This window comes from Rhagoletis zephyria, unplaced genomic scaffold (assembly GCF_001687245.7).
Source record: "Rhagoletis zephyria isolate East Lansing unplaced genomic scaffold, Rhagoletis_zephyria_1.1 Rzeph_scaffold_04797, whole genome shotgun sequence".
Classification (NCBI taxonomy): Eukaryota; Metazoa; Arthropoda; class Insecta; order Diptera; family Tephritidae; genus Rhagoletis; species Rhagoletis zephyria.
Genome location: NW_016161880.1, coordinates 26,377 through 44,971, shown reverse-complemented (window position 1 = coordinate 44,971; position 18,595 = coordinate 26,377). Strand labels below are relative to the sequence as shown.

The 18,595-nt window shown below is 37.5% G+C and overlaps 1 protein-coding gene across 1 annotated transcript in view; it reads right to left on the bottom strand.

Moving 5' to 3' along the window:
* Positions 1-1,154: 1,154 nt before the first annotated feature.
* The window catches only part of LOC108371221 (uncharacterized protein CG43427-like), a 30,364-nt gene continuing 12,923 nt past the window's right edge, over positions 1,155-18,595 (bottom strand). Inside the window, 6 exon segments of the mRNA XM_017626729.1 lie at positions 1,155-3,701; positions 3,927-5,404; positions 5,406-5,558; positions 7,971-8,124; positions 10,562-10,704; positions 17,152-17,358. Of these exon segments, the coding sequence (XP_017482218.1) occupies positions 2,048-3,701; positions 3,927-5,404; positions 5,406-5,558; positions 7,971-8,124; positions 10,562-10,704; positions 17,152-17,358 (3,789 nt within the window). The 3' untranslated portion in view covers positions 1,155-2,047.

Below are 18,595 nucleotides of genomic sequence, written 5' to 3'. Positions count from 1 at the left end.
CGCTTCAAGAGCGAGGAGCGCCCTTTTTTAAGATCATCTAACGTGTTTAAGAACAGGACAGACTAGTATTATATATATATATATATATGTTTATTATCCGGAAAGGACTTTTGTTTCGGAATAATATTCGCAACAACCCTGGTATAGACAGACAAAACTAGCCACTAAATGGCAAAAATAAGACATCGAGGTTGTGCCATTATCCGGGAGAGGCGATAGAGGATACTAAATATCAATATATTATTCACATTCTATTTAAAAAAAAGTTTGAGTTTTTAAGAAAGGGGGATTAGTTGCTACTCGAAAACAATTCTCACAAAAAAAGAAAAAAAAAACAACTTGGTAATAAGAGTGAGAATACACTTTTAAGTAATTAAATTTTTTTTGTCACTGAAAAAACACAGAGAGGTAGACAAAAACCTTGCACCGTGCCGGACTGTACGGTAGAACCGGATTTCCTATAGGAAAACTTTGCGAACTGTGCAATCCGTATACCGTACAAGGGTTTGCAAGACTTAGTGGTTACTAGTGTATGTATATCAATATTTCGAGAATGCGAGAGCATAGTCCTGCTAATAACTGCGTAAAAATACAAAAAAAAAAGACGATTTGAAAACCCGTTAAGCAAAGGGCTTTCTACATTTCATTACCAGTATAAAAACAGCGCTCATAGGAGAAAACTTAAAGCTTAAGCTTAAAATAACCGACACCACAACCAGAAGCTTTCTGAAAATGCGAAATTGAGACAATTTTTTTCGAACGAGAATGAAAATGAATCAAATGGAAATGTAATTGAGTGGATGGATATGTACGTGAGAACATTTACATATGTACATATCTATGTTTGTTTGTATGAAATGTAAGAATGGGTAAGAATGACAAAAAGTGTTGAAATCGAAAAAATAAAGAAAAACGTTTTCAGTTTTTTAGAAAAATTAATTACAAAGAAAAACGTTTATTTTGTAGCATTTTTGTTTCTTGGTACATTTACATACATTTGTTGTGATTTAACAAAGTTTTGATGCGTAAAATTAAACGCAAATTGAATGATAGCTAATTCAAATAAAATTAAATAAAAAATGCTTTATTGAAAACAGTAGCGAGTATTTAAAAATTTACCACCTATTTGCGATTTAAATAAAAGTATTTTGATATTTTTTTTTTAAGCTGACAGCGATACATTGCTTGCGCATTTGAAAGCCCCGCTACAGAATATATTCGAGCTTGCAGAAAAGCTTTACAATTTTATTGCAATGCATTGAGTAGCGTATAATAGAAGTAGAAAAAATAGTTCAAGAAACATATACCTAAAGAAAATAATATACAAAAGAATAGCTGTGAATATAACCTAACGAACATACGAGCGTGTGTGCTCGCGCGTTTGAGTGGGTGAGTGAGTAGACGACTGAGCTTGTGGCTTCCAAGGGGATTAGTGATTTGCTTTTCTTGCTTTCGTGCTCAATTGGTTGATTAATGAGCATTTTTAAAGTAGAAAGAGACGTTGAGGCAAAGTGCTAGTAAGAATGGCTTTGGGAAAGCTTTTTCAAAAAGCTCCAGTAGAATATTACAACTGGGGGATTTGAGAACTGCAACACTTGCTGGTCATTTCATTTAAGTCCTCAAGTGATAGAGACTATTAACTAGTGTAAGAAAAACGAATCAAATATATATTTTTTTTATAAGTAAATAATAACACGATAATCTAATATTCATAAATTCGATTTGTTCTTCTTCTTTAAACCGCAGATGCGGCAATGCGTTGACGAAAGCAGATCAACTAAAGAAAGAAATAAGACTGGTTTGCACGTAGCAAGCATTTTAAAAGAGTGACTTAAGGTAGGTTCACACGCACAACAGAAAGGCGGTAAATCACTTAAAGAAACTAAAAAAAAGAAAAATTGGGATGATATCAAAGTCTTCAACTGGCCAAGTAGTTTTAACCGGTTCTTATTTAAGTAGATATATGTAGATAGCACCGCCCACTCTTAAATAGTGACGTAAAGACCCTTCACACATATGCCATGCAAAAAATAGCATCTTCCAAGACCTATTTGCCTGTGCCACCACTCACGCTTGAGCCACTCTCCAGCGTCAATCTATTAAGTTCATCGTCTAGCATTTCATTGATCTCTTGCACCAAATCCTGCTCGCTGGTACCCTCCTCAACGATCTCGTTTGTGGTAAAGGTCTTTGTTATCTCGATATTCACAGGCGCTGGCGTCTTTGGCAGCGGTGGTGGTGGCACATCATCTGAGGGTATATAGAACTTTGAGTTATCCACAGTGAATATTTCATCCAATTTCACAACATCCTTCTCGACAGCCGGCGGAACAACAGACGGTGCCACTTCCTCTTCAACACTCGCAGCAGCAGCAACGGCCGGTGGGTTATCATCACCGATTCCGAAGTTTTTACGTAAGAAGTCGAAAATATTTTTCGTTTTCTTCGGATTTTGGTTCGCCACTGGTTTTGCGCTTCCGTTCGACTTTGTTGTCACGGTTGGCGAGGACGGTGGCGTAGAGGTAGTGACTTTGATTTGTGTTTCGACCACATGCAATCGCCCAATTATCATATTTTCATCAACTGATTCCGGTGTTGGGGGTCCGCTGCTTTGCTTGAGCACAGGTTTGGCCGGCTGATCGGCTTGGTTCATTGAATCTGTAGCGCTGATGCAGCAGGGTATTGGTTTGGGTATCTTCGATTTGCGTTGAAGAAGGGGAGTGCCGCTGCTCTTGGCGACGGCGTGAGTCGGTAAAGCAGACTTTATTTGACTGCTGTGCAGACGCTCCTCTGCGATAATACGCTCACAGGTCTCAATGAGTGCACGCGAGTGTGCTGCGCGCGCGACCATTATAGGTGAATTTGGCTTGGAGTTGGGACGTGAGGTATTTGATTTTGAGCTAGCTAAGGGAATATTACTTATCGGCGTTATGGGCATACTTTTCACGGTTGTTGGTGTGTCCGGTGTGCTGGGTGCGCTGCCGGTGCTCTGCGATGACGTTCTGGGTGTGCTTGGATCGCTACCTTTACTTGGTGGTCTCGCATTGAGACCATCACAAATGCGCACTTGCTCAGCGGTAACTTCGTCATAGCCAGTCAGCGGTACCTGGTCGTAGGCTGGTAGATCATTCACGTCAATTTTCTGACAGATCTTCTCCTCCACTGTGTGCTGACGCTGTGCCTGAGGTGGCACGGACTGGCGTGAAATTTCAGTTTTCATACCGGATTCATCACACGCCTTAACTTTATTGGCGCTGATGTCCTCGTAGAAGGTGCAAGGAGGCCGCTTACTTGGCGGCGATTCGTTAACGTCCATCTTGTCACAAGGCGACTCATCAACGCTTTTCTGTTGCACAGGTAAGTATGAGTTTGTGGGTTCGAAGGAGTTGAGGAAATTGTTGCAGAGTGTCACATCGGTAGGTGAGAGCGGTGAGTGGGGCGATGCCGGTGGCGTGGTCAGCTTGAATAGTGTAGACTGATTAGGCTTGCAAGCCACGAGCGTGGGCATCTGTGAGGGCACTGATATGACGGGCGTGAGCGAGTCATTTGGTTTGAGCGGATCGTCAGTGGGCTGCTTTGAAGTACCTGGTTTGTTTGAGCTGTTATGGGCGTTGCGCATCAACGGTAACGGCTTGAGAGCTGCGCGATTCAGCTCATTGGTACGTTCCAGTACCGCTGGTGGTGAATGTACCTGTGCCGTGGTTTCAAAGGGCTCTGTGCAGACGCTGGAATCACTTGATACCGTCGAAATATCTGAGATGATCGAAAGTTTCTTCAAATAATCTGCATTGGGTGCAACCAAATTAGGTGCCATCTCAGCTACGGCTGTAGGCTTAGACTGTGGTTGCTTTGACAGCGCGCTACTTGTTGTTCCTGTTTTTGTAAACTCTTTTACCGTTGCATCTGTGGCCGCCGANTGTGCCGTGGTTTCAAAGGGCTCTGTGCAGACGCTGGAATCACTTGATACCGTCGAAATGTCTGAGATGATAGAAAGTTTCTTCAAATCATCTGCATTGGGTGCAACCAAATTAGGTGCCATCTCAGCTACGGCTGTAGGCTTAGGCTGTGGTTGCTTTGGCAGCGCGCTACTTGTTGTTCCTGTTTTTGTAAACTCTTTTACCGTTGCATCTGTGGCCGCCGTTGGCGAATTGAGGAAATTTCTCTTTGCTGGCGTAGGTGATTGAGGCGGCGTTTGTGGTATGCGACTGCGTGGCAAAGGCTTCGGGCCCAGTATCGGCGGTTTCGTCTTACCGGCTGGTTGATTAGATGCTGCCACATCTTGTGAGAAGCAACTGGAAAGCGCTTTGACGGTGTTGGGTTTCGGCAGCTCATCCGGATTCAAGATGGTTACCGGCGGTGCGCACATAACAACTTCTGCATGGTTATGCTGCTGCTGTTGCTGTTGTTGTTGTTGTTGTGGTGAATGCGGCACAGTTGTCACATTGGGTAATCGGGTTTCATGTGAAGGTTCATTGACTACTTGCACGCCTGGCATTGATTTCGCAGCATTCGCAGCAGCTGTCTTTGCCTGCAGCATTTGATTAGAAGCTGGCGGCAGCGATGTGGTCGGGGGTAATGCGGTCACCGTCACCGTTGTTGGGAATTGTTGCTGCTTAGGAAACCCGACACTGCCATTGTACGCGGTGGCATTCATGGGCGATGGCGGACGACCAAGTATTGGTGATGTTGGTGTTGTTGCACCCAATTGTGGCACATATGATTTTCTTGCGTTCATCGTTGGCGTTGGCGGTTTACCGGTCGGATTTGTGTTCATATTCTTTGAATTGAAAATCTCTACACGTCCGTTGATGCTGAACGGATTGTCGTCGGCTGATTTGCGCGCGGGCGGTGGACTGTTAACGGGACTCATGACGGTATAACGTGTCGACTTGGGTGACATGGGTGGTTTGCCAATTGGATTGACGGCACGCGGAATCATCGAGAAACCGTTAGACATAAGCACACTCGGCGAAGAGCGTGGCGGCGGAGTGGGCGCGCGTGTAGCGTGTGAAGGAGATGGTGGTGTTTGTGGTATAGCCATGGGAGAAGTGGGCTGAGTGAAGGGCGAAGGGGATGGTGGGGACAAAGCCGAAGGGGATATAGTGGAAGATTGAAATATTTGTGTGCTTATTGGAGCGTCAGCCGCAGCTGTTAATGTGAACGGTGTGGGTGTTTGTGGGCGTTGTGGGCTTTCACCAGTGATTGACACCGGCCCGGGTGAAAGTTGAGGCCCATTTGAGTTCAGTGGTCTAACTGTTTGTTTGGGTATGGCACCACCACTCCCACCACCTATTGAGGGTTCAGCTATTGGCTTCACCTCATGCTCCTGCACCTCGTCTAATTCAATGTCACTATTGAAGGTCTCTTTGAACATGCGCAGCAGATTGCGCGCGTGCNATGGCACCCTCGTAGGTGTATTCACATGGATCGGGCGAGCTACCGGGCGCAGTGCTGGAGGAGGTGTCGTAGCCGGGCGAGGAGATGTATTCGCGCGCAGGGATGCTGCTGGGCTTTTGGTTATTCTCGAATATGGCCTTGTCCAGTTCAGCGTTGTCGCTCTGGAGGGAGTACAGGAAAAAGAAAATTTATATCAATGTTAAGAAATATAAAGAAACACATTTTCATAATTAAAAAAATTATTTCAATACACATTTTATATTATTTATCTAGTGCTCATATAAGATGGGCTAAAGCAAGATTTTATAGGAAAGTAGTAGAAATGTTGCGAACGAAATCCATGTGCGGTCACTGCGCCAGGTCAATCTACAGCAGTCCTCTCGCGGTCGACAAGGCCGTAAAACCCAATGACCGTACAATTTTACTGCCCTAAGCGACAAGTTTAAATAAGCTGAAAATAAGAGGATGAGATCATGAAAGCTGCTTCGGAGAAAGAAGCCCCCTGGTGCTGATCTATTCTGCGTTAAGTTCTATCCTCTGTCTAAGAGCTTCTTACGCATCAAGTGACGAGCAAGTGATCGCTAAAGTCCTTAGTTATTCGCAATTTTTTTCAGCATTTATAAAATCTTTAATTTGGTTAGTATTTGCTGCAGCAGAAGCATCACCCGTCAACCTAATGTCAGAATTTTAATGTAGAGCGTGCGAGTATAATACTCTAAGATCGTTAAGCTGATCGACACGCTTGGCTCAGCTGTTGTGAACACAATGAAAGATCAATCAGAACAAATGTTCGACAATCGCATAACAAGAGTGTTTATATTCACAAAGGAAACAAAAAAAAAAAACAATACAAAAAAAGCTAATTGAATGAAGCGATCGTATGGTGTGTGTGTGTGTAGACCACGTATGCGATATGACTTTGACAAATTGACAAAACTGTATTTCGAACAAAGTAAATGAATGCATTGAAAATTAAAAAAAATAGGGCAATTAGATTGCTAACAAATTAAATAGAAGTGCGTAAAAGTAAGGACTATTAAATTTTCTGAAGAGAAAAAAATAATTACTTTTTTTGTGATGTTGAAATTAAAAGTTATTAATTTTTGGTGACGTTGGTTTGTTTAACAATCAATTGAATAACAGGCTTGGAATTCGAGTTAAATCAGAGACGACCATTTTTTATTTTTAGTGTTTGGGATTTTTCGTTTTTTTGGGGATTGTCCGAATCCTCTCGGTATCTTTTGGAAAGCTTCAAGACTTTTTCAGGACTTTGCGAGATCGCTTCATGAATTTCTTAGATTCAAAGGTACAGGGAATCTATAAAAGCTTTAACAAGCTTCTTCCGCGGGATACGATTTAGTCGTGACTGGTGAGTAGTAACCACTATACCACTATACAATTGGTATGAACATGTACAGTGTAAAAACCCCGCATTACTGGTCTATATCAGTCAAAACCGAAACATATTTCTCAAAAAAGATTTTCAAAGCTGTTAATAGATGTTGTTTATACTTTAAAGACATTATGCAAATATTGCAATGGAAACATCGAATAAGAGGCTGTAGGTGTCCCTACCTCGAGCCGTTTAAGGTCGGTTAGTTCAATAAAAAAATATAGTTTAGACGATAAAAAATAAAAAAAAAACATAGAGAAAACTCGTCAAAATGTAACTTAACCTAATCAGCTGACCATATGTGTACATATATATATTAACATAGCTTCGATTATTCCGCGAAAAGGCTTATGCTTTTGGCTATATAAAGAAAAATATTTCGCACGCTCGAATATTTTGCACAGATATTAGCTGTGAACTTTTTTGGTGAAATTCTGTTGGCGCTATGGTTGTAGAGTTAGTACAGTGCATAGTCTAACACAACAACAACAACAATTAACCGCTTGCTAATGAGTCTATGTGCAGCATATTAAGGCAGAAAAATTGCTGCTAATTTGTCTCTGAGTAGAACTTCCGTTTTACTAAATTTATTTTTATTTTTATTTTTTTCGTTGGCTATAACTAATGTGTGAAATAAACATAACTGACTTTTTTCGCCGGTGTTGACCCAAATCGGTGACCATTTTCTAAAGAATGAGAACGTTTTTTGTCAAAGAGAATCAAAAAAAAAGTCAGCGCGGCGACTTTCAAATTAACGAAAAAATGCGGTCACTTGGTAAAGCGGAATTCAGTAGTTAGTTTGAAAGAAAAACCATAGAAAATGGAAAAAACTAATCAAAGTTGCTAGAGGTGTTGGCTAATTGCGCAACTACAAGAAATTTCAATTAAATCGTTAAATTTGGTATGCAAACTTTTAGAAGGTATGTAATTAAACTTGTGTCGCTGCACTCAAGGCCATCTTTTACGAGTATAAAATTTAGAGTATGGGTAAATATATATGTATGTATGTATACATATACTGCTATCATGTATTTACTAAGTATAATCCGATACCTGGTGCTATAGTCATTGCAATAACCTTTTGCAAAGCACTTATTTAAATGCATTGTCTTTTGCGATTTTCAAATTGCCAAGTTCAATTAAATTTGCTTTGCATTCGCTTATTTACATATGTACTTACCAGCACACTGTTGTTGTCGTAATCCTCCGATTGGCTGCTCTTGCCACTGGCACTGCTTGTGCCAATGCCAAGATCGCTCAAATCGTTCGATTCATCTTCATTGTAAACAGCTAAAGAGGCCAGTTTGACACGTCCGCGAGGACCACGTTCGCCCCTGAAATTAAAATGGTTGAAGTTTTTTTTTTTTTAACTAAATTTAAATAATAGATGAAAGGGAAAATAATTATGTGTGCATAGAATTTGCATATGTATGTATGTATGTATGCACATTAGGGTGGTCCCAAAAAAAAGTAAAGTCGGAATTTTAAAGCTCTCACCCCCTACGATTGTTCAATTCCGTTTTTTTTTTATTTTTAAATAAAGAAATATTTAGAGGTAGCTCAAGAGTCAAAGTTTTTCATGTATTTTAATGACATAGAATTCTTGAAAATCAATATTTTTTGGTCGGAAAACCGTGTATGCTTAGACTTCCAATTATAATATTTGGATAGTGTTTATTTAACGATTTTTTAATTTTATTAAAAAAAGTGCAATAGGGCGACCCCTAAAAATCGTTAGTATTAAAAACTGGTAAAATACGAATAAAAAATCTTTATTATTAAAAAATGGTAAAATAAACGATTGGGTATTAGGGGAAGTCTCCTGAAGAGGAAAAGGGTTTTCCGATTAAAAAATATTGATTTTCAAGAATTCTTTACCCTTTCTACGAAAAATTGTTTTTTACCCATATCAAATACAAGGAAAACTTTGAGCGAGAAAAGGATTTTTGGACCACCCTAATGCACATACTCACCGGACAATTTTCGTTACCGGCAATAAATTTATTGCCGTTAATATCGCCATCGTATTGATTTCTTATTACCAAACGTCCGCCGAAAGCAACTCGCCTGGTCGAGGCGTTTTCTTATTGCTTTATGATTACTACAAGTGATATTTGAAAAATAATTACTTGAAGCAATGTAGTCGAAACCTACTAAAATGTCTTTTCCCTATTTACCATCTCGCCACCGCATATATTTTTTGTGTGCATACATTTTTGCGATAATTTTTCAAGTTTTTTTTTCTCTTTGTTTTATTTGAAATAAAACTGTACTGTATTCCAAAAACAAAATTATATGTATGGATTCGATGCATAAAAAATGTCCCGATTTTTGGCCACATAAATCTGGTCACCGTAACTATACGCAATCATCTAACACGTTTACTTGCCCGCCCTTAACATAAAAGTCATATTATTTTAAAGTAAGTAAATATTGGCGTGGCAGATTTGTACACAGAATTTCTTAAGCACATATAAGAATATGACCCATTATTTTTTAAATCGGACGGATTTCGTAAAAAAAAATTATGTTGTGTCTTGAAAACCCCAATTTTTTTAAACATGTTTTTATAGAAAATTAAACAAGGATTACAATGGTGTAAGTTTAAATCTCTAATTTACAGGATTTTATTATGCTAATCATCTTCAAAAAGTTGAACCGATAAAAAAAAATTTGAAGCCAATCGAAAGTGTGCCACCAAATTTGATGTCCGATATGAAAAAGAATGCTCATATCGCTTTCTTCATGTATAACAATTTTAGAATGAATTTCGAGTTTGGCAATAAAAATTGTAAAAGTGAAATTTTAGTTTCTCAAATTATAGTCATCACTGTATTTTTTTTTTCATTTGGTGTTACACTAGCGTTATTACACTAGATTCGTTCGTTTTGGCAAGAACATTTTTAACCGCTTAATTTTAACATTTTGAAATATCTTAAATTATTAAAATGAAAAAATTGTAAGATTTCAAAAAATTACCAAATAGCTCCTATAGCTGCCATTTTTTTTTATTTTCTTCAAACTTCACAGATATGTTGTATTTGATGCCAACATCCATTAACTCTAATATGAACGTTCTATTTGAAAACTTCCCAAAGTTATTAAAAAAATGACAATGAAATAAGTTAATTGTAGTAACATATGTACATATATTTTTAAAGCAGGCTTTCTAAATGTGAACCAAATCGTACCATAAATACGGATTTTCAAATATCTTTACTCCTGCGCCACCTATCGGATTAATTCAACTTTCGCATTGCATTGTCATCGGGTTCTGAGCCAACTGTGAAGTTTTAAATCTCTAGGTCATCGGGAAGTTGGTCAAAAATTGATTGCAAGATTTGCCGCTAACAAACATACATAAATACATACAGAGCAAGTTAAATAAAGGCTTGTAAAAAGTGAATAATTTCGGTACTTTTTCGCCTATATAACCTTTTAAGGCTAAAATTTTTGAAATACTTAATTTACTTCTTATTGTGAGATTTGTTATATGCATATACAAAATACTCGCTAAAAAAGCAGTAGCAAGCTTAACACATTCGCGGACAGTAAAAAGAAAATATAATAAGAAAATTCTACGCAAATCAGTTTAAAATTTATAGCAATTCTAATGTTTGGTGGCATTATACTCGGAATGTGATTAAAATCGGATAATAAATAAGGTTTCTTTGAACTATTTCGAGCCAAGACGAGAGGCAAACGCTTTTCTAATTATATACATAACTGAGAGGTTCTTATAGGCTTTAGTGAAAAAATGTCTTTGCTTACCTTTCTTCGATCATTTCAGAGAACGTTTTCGATTTTCTTCGTGTCCGGTCGTGTTCTTCCAATTCGAGTTTTTTCACTTCAACAACTCGATCGATGATATGTTCGACACGTTTTCTACGCGACGATTTCCAATTATCCAAATTCTGTAAAGATTTAAAAGAAAAAGTGGATTTAGCCAAAGAGCAACTCTCTTATTTATGACTAAAAGGTAAGGCGTTTGCCGGGAGGAAGGAGTAAATATTTTTGGCCTTTTGATTGTAGGCATCTATATATTACTAAGATAAAAACAAAAATGAAAACAATGAGAAATATATAAGAATTAGGTTAACGGAAAGGGTAAGACAATTTATTGAAATCATTCGATAGGAATCGAAATAAATTCAATCATAAAAAATGTAGTTACAGAAATTTATCGCCTCATCACAGTTTACAGTTATCGAAATTTATCGTGATATCCATGTTTATTGAGTTATCGCAACTCATCGAATCATTCAAATTGATCAATGTTTGTAGCGTTTTCAAAAGTGGTTGACACAGAAAATTAGTTGTTAAAATTTACGGACAATTAACAATATAAAATTTATCATGTTATCGATATTTATTGAATTTTCATTATTTATAAAGTTAACGAGATTTATCGAGTTGTCGATTTATCGAATCGAAGTTTCTGGAATTTTCAAAATATACTGAGTTATCGAAATTTCAAGGTTATATAAGTTTATCGAGTTATTTATGTTTTTACGATCTTACCTTTTACAGCTTACAGAATTTTTTCGTGTTACCAGAATGTTACGAGTTACCAAAATCTGCCGAAGGCTTTCAAAATATGTGAAACTATCAAAACTAGCCAAGTTATCGAAATTTATATATATAGATACATATGTAGGTGTCCAAAGTTTAACGTGTTATCGATTTATATCGAGATATATATGTACATTTTTGAGCTATCGAAGTTTATCGAGGCCTCTAAACGCACAGTTCTCGAAATTGATCGAAAATTATAGAAATTAGTCGAGTTATCGAATTTTGTTGAGTTGTCGGATTTAAGTGTTTTTAAAATTCATTGAGTTATCGACATGTCATCGATAAACTGGAATGTTTTGGGTCAAGTCCTCCAAAAATCTTCGAATCATTAAAAAAATTTTTGTCACATTTTCGTTCCAAAGCAGGAGATTTTCTGGTAATGTAATTTTGTACCCTATAAGTTAAACGACGTTTTAAGTTAGAAAACCCCCCCCACGGGTCTTAAAAAAACTAGAAAAACGGTCGAATTTCGACAGTAACTGGCAATCATAGTTCTTATTATTTGGCTAGAATCCAACCGAAGAATTTCTGAATATACATAAATACATATTTACATGTATGTATGTACGTAGGAAGAAGTTGTATAAGCCCCGACTTGACGTTTTTTCTTTTTGTTTTTTAACTCATTGACAACTAAGTATATATCCTGTGCATAGGTATGTATGTATGTAGGTACATATGTATGTGGCCAAACAAACATTCGAACGAGGGGTTTTATTGCGCTTTTTGTTAAATTGTAGTCAATCTATTTTTCTGCCTACCTCACATGAATGCGAACTTAAAACAAATTGCATATAAATTTCCGAACTTTCTCTAAAAAAACATGTAACAACGCGAGTACGTTGGTACGTTGGCAAATAGGCAAAAAAAAAAGTGTATGCGATACATACAACATACAAAAACTAAATACTGTAAAACAATAAAGTCAACGCAATAAAAAGTATTTAAGTATTACAACAAACAAAACAGTGCAGTTAACTTATGCAATGGCAAATAAACGCTGATTTAAGCAAATAAGCACTTGGTTTCTTAGCCGATAACGACTTCCTTTCCCACCAGCTGGCTAAATTAAATAATTTACTCAAGTCAGTCAAGTCACACACATATGTATGTATGTATGTATGTAAATATGTAAGCACATAAATATACATACATATGTACATGCATATATGCCTACACTTTTACTAGGTCTAAATTTGTTGAGTAAGCCAAGTTAGCCGAGTCAGCATGCCAAAAACAAAAGCAGTCAATGAATGGCCCAATAGTCCAATCGAACAAACAATGTTGGGCGCGTATCAATTGATTTTCACACGCATAACTGCGTTCTCATACACATGTACGAGTACTACATACATATTTATGTTTTTTTTTACTACCGAAACAGTAGCAGCAAATCGTGTGATTACAAGCAGAAAAGTGGCAAGAAAAAAGAGTTCAAGAAAAAAGGGCAAAAACTAAAATATTAAAGAGATAACAAACGAAAATTGTGTCCAATAGAAGATGACTTTACGTTTGTTTTCATTAAAATGTTAAATATTCAATTACATACAATTTCATTACGTTCGTTGCACCTCGAGTATTGGTTCATTAAGGCAAGAAAAAAACAAACTTTTAAGTAAGTAAATGGGTCAAGTGTATTTAGTGAAGGGAAAGCAATCGGGTCGGGCCGTTAAGAATAAAACACTAATGAGATGAAAATTTAAAGAAAAGAGGCACGAAGAGATAAGAGCGGGAAACATCTACATATGTAAATTTGGCTTACACTTCTTATTAATGCAGCAGCACGAAAGCTTGGGGAGGCGCAGTTTACACAAAAGGTAAGCCAACACTATCCGCTCCATCATTTTGATTTAAAAAGCAACTAATGTTAATTAATGACATAACGGGATCTCAAGTTGGGCTCAGATGCCAGCACAGAACACATTACGGTACTGCGGGGGTTTTGTTTCAGGATTTTTATACGATTTTAAACTAGGGCGGCAAAGGACTGTGTTACCATTTGCAATGATGGCTTAAAGATTGAAAACGTAGTCGGCGCAGGTCTCTATTCGTCAGGGCGATTGGTGGATTGCCGGCCATGATGGCTAGACACAGCTCACAAATGCAGATAAGCGAGACGGATAACTCGCTAGATCCAATTATTTATCATCTAGTTAGGAAAATTAATGAGTACTAGTGAACCCGCATGGCGTTAAAACGCCAAAATTGAATTTAACATTTTAAACAGGTAAAGCCTTATTCAAAAGCCTCAAAAAATATTCCTAATGATACATCCAACCGATTTCTGAGTGATGAGAAGATTTGCATGGTGTCGGTTTTCATTTCGTCAAATTTCAAATCACTCTGTACCGCTGGAAAGGTTCTAGCTTAAAAAAACAAAAACTAAACCTTTTGGCACATGTATGTTGAAACCCAGTTCTTTCAATTGACTTCTCATTTGAAATTCGGTGCAGATCTGATGACCTTCAAACAAATTGGTGGCAACTCTTTCGTTTGACACTAATATTGCGACATTTCATTTAGCTTGTGTATAACTAAAACAAATTTGACTTTTCAAACCGGTCAACCCTATCAACATCTAAAAAGATACTTATAATAGCCCTAAGGAGTTTGTCTTACCGGTGCTTTAGTATCTGCGGATAAACATTATCAAAACACGGGTGACTTAAGGTCATAAAAAGAGCCAAGAGAAGCCTTACTGTCTCCTCAGACACCACTTGTCAAGCTATGCACAATTTAACCAGGACTCTCTAGAAATGACGTGTTGTAAGACACATTTTAAATTTTGACTAACAAAAATTTGTATCCTTCCCTCTTCAATTTGGGTTTCCGTGATCTTTTATGAACCTTTGTAAATTGAGCAAGACCTCCCAAATAAACGGTGAAAATTCCATTAGTTATGAAGTCGTAAGTCGAACACGGTTTCTGTACGGAATGGGAAATAAATGGAGCATTAAAATAGCATTAAATGCAGACAGCGGCAAATGATAGTATGCTTGACTAATAATGATGATTACGTGAATTACTGCACATACATACATACATATGTACGTAAAATGAGCGGATCATTACTGCTGGTGCTGCTGATTAACATCACTGTAAGTGTAAACTACTTACATTTAACGTTACAGTTTCAAACAGTTGGCTTGCGCAAGTTGGACTGTTACAAACATGTACGTTTCGATATATGCACATACATATTACAAATGAATAACACAAAAAAATGTAAAAACTAGATTAAATAACCTTTTGAGGTGTCAACTGCAGACAATAGTACAAAATGATTGCGCTACAAAAACAAAAACGGCAATTCATGAGCCGAATATGAGTAGGTATACTAAATTTGTTGATCCCTGCATACAAATAGTACGTATGTACGTGTACTAATGTTAATTTGTAATTGCATTGTATTTTGGTAAAATTTGCAGTCATCATGTCTGCCACGAATAATCGTTAAGAAAAACTTACGCAATCACCGAAAATACGAGTGTGCTGAGTAAATTTTAGAAAAATGTCAAAAAAAAAAAACTGTTTGCAACTAAGCAGCTATGTCCATATTTGAATGCAAATGTTTGTGGCAGTATGTCGATCACGCCCCATACATAAAAAAAAATTTTGGCAGTAAACTGGAACACAAATACATACGTACATAAATAAGGCAGCGCACTAGTGGGTAAGTGCAAGTCCGATTATTTTTAGCAGAGCTACAAAGTAACCAAGTAATTACATTGGACGAGCTTTTTTTTTTGATACCTGAGCGGAATTTTTCATGCTGCTACAAAACTATTTATGTACTCTGTATACACAACTACAATTCATAGCATTTAGCGCAGGCGTAAGCGCCAGTATTGAATAATTGTTGCTCGACGAGTGAGTTGACCAAATTTCCACGGCGATAACTCAGTTGCACAAATGGCACTAAACGTCTGTATGCATTCGTAGTATTTTATACCAGTCCAATGTTAAATGTGACAAATTAATGAACAAGAAGTAAAAAACATAGATAGATACAAATTGTCGCCTTTTATCGCCATTTTTGTGCGTATTTGTCTGCTATTTTCGAAAATTTGTCACGACTCGCTTTTATGATTTCTATACAGGTATTTGTTTGTGTTGCGTCCGTCGGCTGCCTTTCAATTTTTATTTATTTACGTTGTTAATCTGACATTGTCTTACTATCTTAAAACAAAAAAAAAAAAAAAATAGTTTGAAGAAATAGCGCATAGCTCCGCGTAATTGCACAACTTCAATACATTTCAACAAACATTTCGAAGCGTCCAACGAACGGATTATTCGTTGGCAAATTTTAAATTATACACACCCCAAATTATTTCGATCGTAAACATCGTAATTCGTGAGCATTCAAAATTAGTTGGTTGCCGCAAAGTCATTTCCTTATTTAAGCATTCATTTGATGGCTTTTGTTTTTTAGTGAAAAATACGCCAGAAATATTTCAGCCTTGTTTTTTGAGTGATTTCAACGGGTTCGAATATTATATAATTTAACATGAATAAGTGCAGTAAAAAAATTTAAAATGAGAAAAATTTTTACATATCTCTTAATAACATTAGGGCAGAAGTTGGAGTTGGCAGAAGGAATTGAGTTTCTGAACTTGGCTTCTGAAAAGTTGTTAAGAAATGGAAATCCCCTCTCAGTATCAACAAATGTTTGGCAAAGTTTTTAAACATGCCAGGTTTGAGGATATGATTTAAAGTTAATTTTTTTATTTTTTGTTAACGCAAACTTGTTTTCCCTTTATTTTGGACTCCCAGGAACTCTGTTTGCTTTTCAATCATTGTGTTTCCTTTCCATGGCTATCAGGAGGAATCCAACTTAAATGATTTGATGATGAAAACATTTGTAAATATGTATATACACTGGCTTAAACAATTGATCTCGCATTGAAGACGGCAGTATCTGTCCACAACGAGGTGCGGTTGCAAGTGAGGGTAAACTTTAGAAATGTACCGAAGATATGGTTATGCACAGGTAGTGTCATCTTCCATGTAAAACCTACTTCCAATGAAAATAAAGTCTCGGATGAGAACGTTTCTTTCATTGACGACCCCGGAAAATGTTTAAGGGACTATGATTTAAAGGTAAGCACCTGGAATGCCCGGGTATTTATTAGGGAAGGTGCTTCTGACCAACTTGTTGCTGAGCTTGGAAACTCAAAGACCTGCCATCCCGCCATGCCGGGACAAGGTAAGTAGCACGTCAGGTCTTGCGGATGTCTACTACAGCTTCTGTGTAAGAAGCGAAAATTCGGGTGCTGTCGTTCGCTCTGTTGAATATATTAAACTCGTACTTGACGATGCTAATGCAACGATGGGCAAGGAAGGGATTCTCGAAGTACTATAAAGGAATAAGTTACTTTAAGTTTCGCCTGTGCAAATATAAGCAACATCCATTTAAGAGAATTTTTAAGTGACAGCCCATAAGTTAGGTTAAGTTGCCATAATCAGACCTCAAGTTACCCATCATACTTGTGCTGGTATATAGCGCAAAAGCAAGGATCACGGCGACATCCGATGAAACGTTGATTAAGGCGAATACCGCATGAAAAATCAAGTTGAGAAAACGGCCAAGTTGCTTGGGCGCCAAACAAAAAAAAAAAAGAAAGGAAAAAACTTTTTGAAAACATAACAACTGAATCGAAAGATCTCTTTATATCTTGGAATAATTCTGCGATTACCTATTTTCTATTTATGTCTTATAACTTTTACTCCTTCATTTACTTAGATTATTTATAAATTTTAATGCAAATCTTAAATGATCTACTTACATTCTGCCAATCCTCGGGCTCCTCTTTTTTGATCTCCTTGATCTTTTTCACTTCCTCAGCCTTCTTTAGCTGTTCCTGTGCGGTCTGGTAAAGATTGCATGGTTTGATCTGTACAAATTGCATTGGATTGTAGGACGGTGGCGGCGGTGTGGGCCGCGTGACGCGCGCTTTGGTCACATAAGGGGTGGGATCCGGCGATATTATGGACTGCAAATAAATGAAGATAAGCAAAATCAATAAAAATAAATAAAATTGCAATTAAATACAAGTCTTAACAGGCATCACAACATATTTAATTTTTACAAAAATAATTAACTTAATTTGCATTAAAGCATTCAATGCCGTCTAGTCTCGTTAGGGGTGCACCCAAGTTATCAACCAGACCGGCAGCCCTTCAGTAATCATTCCCACACGACTATGTTTAATTCGCGTAGGTGCTAGGGAATTTCATCCGCAATAATTTGCATTTTTTATTAGCAGAACGTGTTGTAGTGTACGATGTGTCATTGTCTACTTATTGCATTATTATTATTTTTGCATATTCTCAGCTTGTTCACCGCGCTTGGTACGTGGTTATCTTTTTGTTTCCAAACCTTTCGTATTTCAGTCACTTTCCACTTCGGTGCAAACGCTTGCCCTATTGTCACCTTTAAGCGCACTTCGACAGGCACTCACTCGGGCACTCGAGTACTCAGCCGCATACTCAACATTAGCATCACTGCAGCAGTCGCATATTCAATCATTCATTCACTCATGCACACAGTTATACGAGTACAGTTATGGCAATGTGGTCTTTAACGCCTCATTTGGCGTGAAGGTTTATCGCTTGGATGGCTGCTTGGTTGGTTACCTGCGCTTTAAACCTTTAAAAGCCACTTAAGTGTTCAATAACCCAATAAAAAGAAATTTTGCATCACCTCTTTGCCACATTTCGGAATAGCGCACGTGTCCTTTCTCTCTCTACATTTTACTTTCAAATACATATGTATATGCTCGTTGCATTTCCATTATGCAGCTGTTCAAATTTGCTAGAGGAGTATATGTATTCTTGTAGCCTCACAAAATCAAGGTAGCTTAAGACAAAGTTAAAGTTTTTATTCCACCTCATTGTTCGCTGTGAGGTGGAAACCAATAATTTCGTGGAGGTCGCACTGGAACTACATAGACGGATATCGTGAGATAGTAGCACAGGCGGCATACACAGCATTTCATGTGAGCATTTAGGGGCCAGGAAGATATGTTGTGGTATTAAAAATGGCTGGTGTCCATTAATTAAATTACAGCCGGGCTGGTTCAAAATACGTCTCGACATCGTGATAGGTGACGGTTCATGGATCTACGCTTATGAGCCCACAAAAAAAAACGGCAATACACTGTGTGCGTATTTTTAAATTGAGTATGATCCGACAAAAGTTATCCGCGGATGAAGTACATCTAAGTAAAT